Source organism: Taeniopygia guttata, chromosome 30, assembly GCF_048771995.1.
Source record: "Taeniopygia guttata chromosome 30, bTaeGut7.mat, whole genome shotgun sequence".
Taxonomy (NCBI): Eukaryota; Metazoa; Chordata; class Aves; order Passeriformes; family Estrildidae; genus Taeniopygia; species Taeniopygia guttata.
In genome coordinates this window covers 3798174-3807739 of record NC_133055.1, presented here as the reverse complement: position 1 = coordinate 3807739, position 9566 = coordinate 3798174, and the positions used below count along the sequence as shown (strand labels likewise).

At 51.9% G+C, this 9566-nt stretch overlaps 1 protein-coding gene and 1 pseudogene across 1 annotated transcript; both read left to right on the top strand.

Annotated features, from left to right (window-relative positions):
* Positions 1-9566, top strand: part of LOC140680880 (uncharacterized) — a 122312-nt pseudogene that overhangs the window by 62971 nt on the left and 49775 nt on the right.
* On the top strand, positions 6790-7767 carry LOC140680949 (olfactory receptor 14J1-like). Its single transcript, XM_072919839.1, has one exon. The coding sequence runs from the start codon at positions 6835-6837 to the stop codon at positions 7765-7767; it is 933 nt and encodes a 310-aa protein (XP_072775940.1). The 5' UTR covers positions 6790-6834.

Here is a 9566-nt window from a genome sequence, read left to right as displayed (position 1 = left end):
CCAAGGTGGATTGCTCTGTCACCTCAAAATTATTCAATCCCACTGGAAACCCCACAATCTTACCCCAAAATTGCTCAATCCCACCTCAAAATGGCTGGTTCCCACCTCAGTCCCATGCAAAAATTACTCAATTCCACAGCCTCTAGGGTGAGATGGGGTTGGAAGGAGATCGGGAGAAGTGAGATCCAAATTTGAGGTTGTGGGATTAAGATTGTGTGGGGCTGGGTGGTTGTGCTTTATTTTGATAGTAAATAAAACTATCAGAATTATTGATTTCTGTCCCATTCATTTTCTGTCAGTTCTGGTTTGCTTTTCAGAGTGCCGCCTTCTCAGCTGATTTTGTTTGTGACCTCCTGTCCCAGACTGAAAAGCAAGATGTGTTCTATTTGCCATCTGTTTGGCAGTTGTCCTGTGTTAAGTGGGCAGTTTTTCCTTATCTCTTCCACAATCAATCCTCCCTCAGGGGAGACATCTGCTGATAATGGGCTATTGAATGTCACTGCATGACTGATAAGATAAGAACTGTAACATCCCATTGTGGGCTGGATTTCTCAGAGGAACAGCTGCCTCTTCCTCTTCAGAAGAAGACACCCTTTTCTACAGGATCACTTCTCCAACAGAACCACACCTGACACTGCAGGAGGACTGCAGCCACCATTCCAATTGGACTGCGGCCAACACCCTGTCCAACAGAGTGTCAGGTTGTATTCTGGCTCTATCAGTGTTGTTTTTGTTTACTGCATTGTTCATATTTTCATTTTCTTCTCTAATAAAAAGCTGTTATTCCTGCTCCCATATTTTTACCTGAGAGCCCCCTTTAATTTAAAATTTATAACAATTCAGAAAGAAAGAGTCTACATGTTTCCATTTCAGGGGAGGCCCCTGCCTTCCTTAGCAGACACCTGTCATTCCAAACCAAAACACCTCCTTTCTCTCCTGCCTTCCTTTGCCTGCTCTGTTTCTCTCTCTGTGTCTCCCTTGACCCAGAGCAGCTCCCACCAAAGGCCCTGCCCTGATTTAATTCCCAATCCATGAGCTACGACAACCATGGGTGAAGTTATGAAGGCTGGCAGTGAAATGTCCCTGTAGGATCCTGCTCCACTTGGCTGTTGGCTCTTCCATAAGAGCTTTGCCTTCAAGGGCAGGAACATCTTTTCCTGGCTGGGAACTGGAATTCCAGCCCCTGGCAGTGTGTGTCATGGATCCCAGAGGGGCATTCCCGAGGCTCCCAGGGTGCTGCTCCTGCCGTGCCTCCCAAGGAGCTGTGCAGGGCAGGGGACAAGGTGCAGCAGCTGTGTTGGTGCTGCAGTGCCACAACAGCCCCTGGTTCCATGACTTTCCGCACTGCCAACAGCGGTTCCTGGGTTCCATGATGCCTTGCTGTGTCCCCATGGATATTTGGTTTCATGAAGTTCTTCAATGTCACAATGGCCACCTCGCTCCATGAGCTTCTGCAGTGTCCAAATGGCCTCCTTGGATGGGCAGTGTCACCATGGACCATTAGCTCCATGCAGCCCCGCTGGGTCACCATGGACTCCTTGGTTCCATGAGGTTCTGGGGGTGTCTCCATGGTCTCCTTGGATCCACAGTGTCACAATGGACCACTGGATCCACGTGGCCCTGCTGTGTCACCATGGCCCCTTGGTTCCATGGGACCCCAGGGTCACAATTGACTCTTTGCTTCGTCATCCTATGGGAGAGAACTGTCCTTCTTCTCCCAGGGGCCTATGGCCAAAACTGGGATTCCTTCCCCAAATTTTCTTATATGCAAAGATTGTTCCCTGATGAAACTTGCCAACAGAAACAGGTCTGGCTGCCTTGGCCACCCAGGGGCCACCTCTCATCTGCCTTTCAGACACTGAGTCAGTGTGCTTTTCTTGCTTAAAAAGCATCCATCTCGACCAGGCACCCATGGCCAAAATTTGGTATCTGCCTCCCAGATTCCCTATATACAAAGATAGCTCCCAGAAAAATGATGCCAGGACAGAGACGTCTGGCTGGCTTAGGCCTCTGGTGGCCGCCATTTATCTGCCCCTAAAACACTGGTGTTCCGTCCTTTCCTTCCTTTGGAAAAGAACCGTCCTGCTCCTCCGGATGTCCTTGTCTGAAATTGGGATTCCAACTCTAAAACTCAGTATACTGAAGGATTGCTCCCAGACAAAATTTGCCAGTACCATCAAGCCTGGCTGGCCTTGGCCTCTGGTGGCTGCCCCTTGCCACACTGGGGCTCTGTTCTTTCCTTCCCATGGAGATCACTGTGACACTGTGGGCACCTCATGGAACCAAGGGGATCATTGTGGCACCACTGGAGCCCATGGAACCAAGGGGCCATGGTGACACCGCGGGGCTTCATGGACCCAGAGACCATTATGACTCTGTGGGGCCTGATGGAACCATGGAGACCATTGGGACCCTGCAGGGCCTCGTGTCACCAAGGGGGCATTTTGACACCTCAGGGCCTCACTTCAGAAGCAAGGGACCATTGGGACACTGTGGGGCCCCATGGAAGCAAGGGAACACGGAACAGGTCTGGGTGGCTTGGCCTGCCAGGGGCCAGCTGGCAGGTCTGGCTGATGTTGGGATGTCATGGGCTGCCTCTCATCAGCTCCTGGAGCACTGGGGCTCAGTGCTCTGCTCTGTATGGAAAAGAGCCGTCCTTCATTTCAGATGCCCATTGCCAAAACTGACACTCTGCCTAAAAAATTTCCTATATTCAAGGGTATTTCCCTGAAAAAAATCGGGCAGCTTTGGCTGGCCTTGTCCTCTGGTGGTCACCTCTTGTCTCCCCCTGAAACACTGGGGCTATATTCCTCGATTCCCATGGAAAAGAACTTGTCCTCATGTCCAGGAACCATGGCCAAAATTAGAATTGGCCACCAAGCCCGGAGAGACTCACGGAACCATCTGCAGCCCCGGGCAGATATTGACTCTGGCAGTGCTGCCATCCTCCCTCCAGTGAGAGAAAAGGACACAGAGCATGCACACAGAGGAGCAACATGAAGACACCGAGGTCAGTGAAGAGGAAGTTGAGTCCCAGATGGGAGGGATGAGGAGATGCCTTGATCTTGGGGCTGAAATCCTCTGGTAAAGCTGTGGAGAAGGATGTCATTGATACATCAGACTCTCTTTTTCCCTATAAGGCATTGAAAAGTATGGGGAGATGACTTGTTTCAGCAAAGGCCTCCATGCTAAAGTGAGCAAATGTTGAAGTAGCTGAGATCCCATGAGAAGTTTGAACAGAGTAAGAGAGCAGAGTGATGAGACCCTGTGCCCTCAGGGAGAGAAGAAGATCTCTGTTCCCAGAGATGATTTCAAAAGCAGTTGAAGAGAACCTCTGGTCTTGAACAACTCATCTTTAAACTAATACCCCATAAGCTGACATGGCCCATAAACACAGCTGTGGGAAAAGCTGTGAAAAAATGGCAGGGATTTCACTATTTCACTTTTTCCGAGTGGCTGCTATTCATGGAACTTGAGAACCACGAGAGAACTCTTTCCTTATGGAGAAGTCTCCATAGCAAGAAAAAGAGACTCCTCTCCCTAAGTGAAGTGAAGAAGGACTATTCTAGAGGTGGAAGACTGGCTGAAAATTTTAGGTTTTGTCTCCTTACGTTGTCAATAAGGAAGAAAAAGTTGTGGCGAGAAGAAGAGTGTTCTGAAAGTTTTGTGCTGATTCTTATTACTCTTTCTTTTAGTTACTGGTAATAAACTTTTCTTTATGCACTTTTAAAGTTTTGATCCCACTTTCCCTTTCTCCTTATCCTACCTCACAGCAGGAAATGAGTAACTATATTCTAGTGAGTGCACTGGTAATTAGACAGCACTGAACCCACCACACTAACTGATGCATTGCCCAAGAAATCTCAAAATTGATGAACCAAAACCACTACAGAAACTTCCTGATCAACTGCATGAGAGCAGAGGGGAATCAAGGAAAAGTCATGGTTTGTCAGAACTTCCTTGATCCTAATGAGCCCCGTGGTGCATTTGGAGCTGAGCCCTGGAACCTCGGGGCCTGAGAGGAGATTGCACAAACCTTTCCAGGAGTTAAAATCAAGAGCAAAAACCCAAAATGTCTCAATGCATTAATGGGTCCCACTGAGGTCCATCCCCAACAAAGGCTCCTTATGGACTCTTTGGAGGAGAGAACTGGAGACCAGGATGTCACAAAAACCTCTCAGAGACTCAAAATGGCACAAAAACCTCTCAGTGTGGAAAAGAAAATCCAAAGTACGTGAAAAAAGTTGAGTATCTAAAAGTATTAATGAGCTCCACTGAGTGTGAGCACAAAGCTCACAAGGGACTCATTAAAGCAGATAATTGGGGCCATGATTGCACAAACCTCACACAGAGTCTGGATCAAAAGGGAAACACCAAGTACCTTAAAAGAACTGAAGTACCTTGAAGCATTAATGAGCCCCACTGAGTGTTGTTATCGACAAAGGCTCTCCAGGGACAAATTAGAGGAGATAATTGGAGGCCAGGATTGCACAAACCTCTCAGAGACTGCAAGGCAAAAGCAAAAGCCAAAGTCCTTTGAAGAACCTGCAGTCCCTGGGAGCATGAAGGAGCCCCCAGGGCCATTCCTGACCAAGGCTCCCCAGGGACTCCTTCCAGCAGATCCTTGAGGCCACTGGGATGTGGGCTGGGGGGGATGCTGAGGGCAGGACCAGGGGCTGACAGTGCCCAGCCTGGCTGGGGCTGTGCCAGGAGGCCCCAGGGCCTCAGGACAAGGTGTCTCCTCACAGCCCTTGGTGGCACAGACCCTGCTGTGCCCCAGGGCACCAAGACTTGGCTTCTCTTTGTCCCCACCTGTCATCAGTGCCTCCAGTTCTCTGCTCTGCCTGGGGCCTGGGGACACTTTCTCAGTCGTGTCCCTCAGTGGGACCCATTAAAAGTCCAAGAAACTTCTGAGTTGGATTCTGACTTGGAGTTCTGGAGAGGTTTCTGCAGCTCCCTCTCAGGGCCTGATGTTCAGGGCCTGAGCACAAAGCCCCAGAGGGTCATTAAAGTCCTTGTGCTGTGTCTGTGCTGCTGAGCTGGGCTGGGCTTCTGGCACAGAGGGTGATCCTGGTAACCAAGAAGAGCTTCAAAAGCACATTTCTCTTGCTGAGCAGCTCTTCTCCCAGCCCAGCAGGGCTGGGGCACTGCCTGCAGCCAGCCCGGGCACAGCACAGAGGCACAGAGAGCTTCAATCAGTCAGGGCTGGGAAGGGCTGAGAAGTGCCTGGGGCAGAATCACTGCCAGCCCTTGGCACAGGAACCTCTGGCTGCAGGACAATGCAGCTGCAGCTCCTGGAGAGATCTCCTAAAGCTGGAACATCCCAATGCCCACAGACCCTGTGAGTACAACTCTGTGTATTTCTGGTGCTGGGCAGGTGAAATGCTCATAAAGCTCTGAGATGCTGAGGGGTTCTGGTCAGTCATAGAATTTTTCCAAGACAACGATTTTGATAAAAAGGAGGATATTTCCTAAGGCTTTTTATTCAGTTTCCTATTATTGGAGAGTGACAGGGAAGGGGGTAAATATTAATGGTGGTTTATGAATTTTGACAAGTGCATGAGATATCCAAACTGTTATTTTAGTGATCAATAGGTTCACAGGAGATCCCTCATGTGCTTTCAGCCACTCTGCCCATGGACAGCAGCAGCATCACCTTTGCTGGAGCCATCAGGCCCAGTCTGAGCTGTCCTTGCTCCAAGCTGCAAACAGAACCTGCCCCAGCCAGTGCCCTGCAAACAGGCAGGGTTCTGTCAGGCCAAGGAGAGTGCACAGAGATTTGGGGTCTGGGAGTGCTGGCACAGAGAGATCAGACACAGGGAAACACTTGCAGGAGGAAAATCTCCAGGAAGCAGAGAGAAGATCAGGGAAGGAGAGAAAACAAAAGCCAGAAATGCTGTGTCAGGGAGAGTTTAGAGATGTCCAGAGGATCCCCTCCAGTGCAGCCCCTCCCTCTGCACAAGCCCCCTCCCTCCTGTCCCCCAGCCAAGCCTCTGCCCTCAGGGCCGGGGCTCCAAGGCGTGCAACCCCTCCTGTGCAGGCAGAGCTGCAGCAGAGCCGTGGGGCAGCTCTGCAGCCCTGGGCCCAGTTCCCTCTGCAGAGCACAGGGCTGGGAGCAGCTGCCCGGCACTGGGGGCTCTGGCAGGGGGCACAGCTGGCTCAGGGTGACACAGCTGTCCCCAGTGCCCGGCTCTGGGCAATGCTGGCAGTGCAGCCAGGGAAGGAGCTGCATCTCCCTTCATCCAATGCCATCAGGACACTTGGAAGCCTCCCTGAGATTTCAGTCCAAGCTGGGAGCTTCAATGCAGGGTGCAAACCTGTCCTAGAGCACATCTGAGTTATAAGATTGATGGGGAAAGGCAGAAGTGTTCTGACACTGAAAATGCTGTTGGGTTGGTGAAATGAGCAACGTGAGTCCTTGGCTCCAAATGTGGAGCCAAGCTGTGGTGGATCCATCTGCTCTCAGCAGTACCTGAGTGTTTGTAAGAGACACATGGGAGTGTGAACATCCTCCAATTAAGAAATTTGAAAGCCCAAATAAACTCCAAACAGAATGAAGCAACAGACTGCCTCCCCCCAGTCTCCACTCATAATCATGCATCAGGGAACTCACTCTGTTTTACCAGGGGGCAACAGATATTCTCAGACTGTCTGATATACAGGAACACCAGCAGAGATATGGGGTAGCCTATAAAGAAAATCCCAAATCTAAAAAACCCTAGAGACAATGTCTGTGTGTGTTCTGGGGGAGGGTGTATGGGAAATGGCTTTGATTCTGGTTACATTTCATTGTCCTTTTCTCCATGAACAGGTGCCCACGTGCAGCCACAGCAAATGTCCAACAGCAGCTCCATCAGCCACTTCCTCCTGCTGGCACTGGCAGACACGCGGCAGCTGCAGCTCCTGCACTTCTGCCTCTTCCTGGGCATCTCCCTGGCTGCCCTCCTGGGCAACGGCCTCATCATCAGCGCCGTAGCCTGCGGCCACCACCTGCACACGCCCATGTTCTTCTTCCTGCTCCACCTGGCCCTCAGCGACCTGGGCTCCATCTGCACCACTGTCCCCAAAGCCATGCACAATTCCCTCTGGGACACCAGGAACATCTCCTATGCAGGATGTGCTGCACAGCTCTTTTTCTTTCTCTTCTTCACCTCAGCAGAGTTTTGCCTCCTGACCATCATGTGCTACGACCGCTATGTGTCCATCTGCAAACCCCTGCACTACGGGACCCTCCTGGGCAGCAGAGCTTGTGCCCACATGGCAGCAGCTGCCTGGGCCAGTGCCTTTCTCAATGCTCTCATGCTCACGGCCAATACATTTTCCCTGCCCCTGTGCCATGGCAATGCCCTGGGCCAGTTCTTCTGTGAAATCCCACAGATCCTCAAGATCTCCTGCTCCAAATCCTTTCTCAGGGAACTCGGGCTCATTGCTGTTAGTGCCTGTTTGGTATTCGGATGTTTTGTGTTCATTGTTTTCTCCTATGTACAGATCTTCAGGGCTGTGCTGAGGATCCCCTCTGAGCAGGGACGGCACAAAGCCTTTTCCACCTGCCTCCCTCACCTGGCCGTGGTCTCTCTGTTCATCAGCACTGGTGTATTTACCTACCTGAAGTCCCCCTTGATGTCTTCCCCATCCCTGGATCTGGCCCTGTCAGTTCTGTACTCGGTGGTGCCTCCAGCCCTGAACCCCCTTATCTACAGCCTGAGGAACCGGGAGCTCAAGGCTGCAGTGTGGAGACTCATGACTGGGTGCTTTCAGGGACATTGAACTGCTGGCCAATTTCTGCAAATCACTTGTAATAAAAGTTGTCTTTTGTACTTCTTGTTGGTTTAATTATGGGGATTTTTTTCCTGTGTTGTTCTTTTTTCATGTTTTCCACAATAAATGTCATTTTTGGTGCCATTTCTCATTTTGTTTGTGTCCACCTTCCCTATTGCAACAGACCATGTCAATGAGGGGCTGTGCTCTTGGTGGCTTTAAAGGAACTAAAGGATCTCCCAGAAGAGTTTTCTGCAGAGATGCCCTTTTGTTGCCTTCTCTGGAGCTGCAGCAGCAATGTCTGTGTGCAGAGCTGGGGCAGATCAGTGCTGGCACAGCAGCTCTGCTGCTGCTGGCCACACCATTCCTGATCCAGGCCAGGAGCCATTGGCCTTCTTGGCCACCTGGGCACACGGCTGGCTCATGTCCAGCCTGCTGTCCATCAGTCCCTGCAGGTCCCTTTCTGCCTGGCTGCTGTCCAGCCCCTCTGTCCCCAGCCTGTAGCGCTGCAGGGGTTGTTGTGGCCAAAGTGCAGGACCCGGCACTTGGACTTGTTAAACCTCACCTTGTTGGGTTTGGGCCCTGGATCCAGCCTGTCCAGGGCCCTGTGCAGAGCCCTCCTACCCTCCAGCAGATCAACACCCACATCCAGCTTGGTGTCATCTGCAAAGATGTCCTTGGTTCCAAGGGGCCCCTCAGTGTCACAATATCCCTTTGGTTGCACCAGGCCCTGCACTGTCACACTGGTCTCCTTGGTTCCATGGGGCCCCAAAATGTGACAATGGACTCCTTGGTTCCATGGGGCTTCACAGTGTCACAATGTTCTCGTTGGTGCCGCAGTTTCACAGTGGCCCCTCGGTTCCATGGGGCCCCAGGGTGTCACAAAGGCCCCATGGTCACATGAGGTCCCACACTGTCACAATGCTCTCTGTGGCTCCACAAGTCCCCTCAGTGTCACAATGGACTCCTTGTTTCCACGAGGCCACACAGTGTCACAAGGGCCTTCCAGATTCCTGGAGGCCCCAGAGTGTCACAGTGGCCCCTTGGTTACACAAGGTCCTGCAGTGTCACAATGTCCCCTTGGTTCCATGAGGCCCCGCAGTGTCAGAATGGCCCCTTGGTTCCACTGGGCCCTGGACTCTCCCAATGCTCTCTTTGGTTTCGCAGTGTCACAATGGTGAAACCCCTCGGTTACACGAGGCCCCGCAGTGTCACCATCGCCTCTGTGGTTCCACCAGGACCCAGTGTCACGGGGACTCCCTGGTTCCATTGGGCCCCAGAGCACCACAATGGAGCCCTGGTTCTATGGGGCTGCACAGTGTCACCATGGTCCTCTTAGTTCCACCAGGCCCTGCAGTGTCACAATGGCCCCAGAGTGTCCCAATCATCACAGAATGACAGAATCAAATAGGCTGGAAAAGACCTTTGGGATCATCAGGTCCAACCAATGCCCTAATACCGCCTTGTCACCCAGACATGCCACTGAGTGCCACTGGAGAGGGACAGTGACTCTGCCACCTCCCCCCTGGCCTGCCCATTCCAATGCCCACTCACCCTTTCTGTGAAGAACTTCTTCCTCTTGTCCAGCCTAAACCTCCCCTGGTGCAGCTGAAGGCTGTGTCTTCTTGTCCTGCCCTCCAGCAGATCCACACTCACACCCAGCTTGGTGTCACCTGCAAATTTGGGGATGGTGGGCTCGATCCCCTCCCCCAGATCATCGGTGAAGATGTTAAACAGGGCTGGGCCCAACACAGATCCCTGGGGACAGCACCAGGGACTGGACACCAGCTGGGTGCAGCACCATCCCC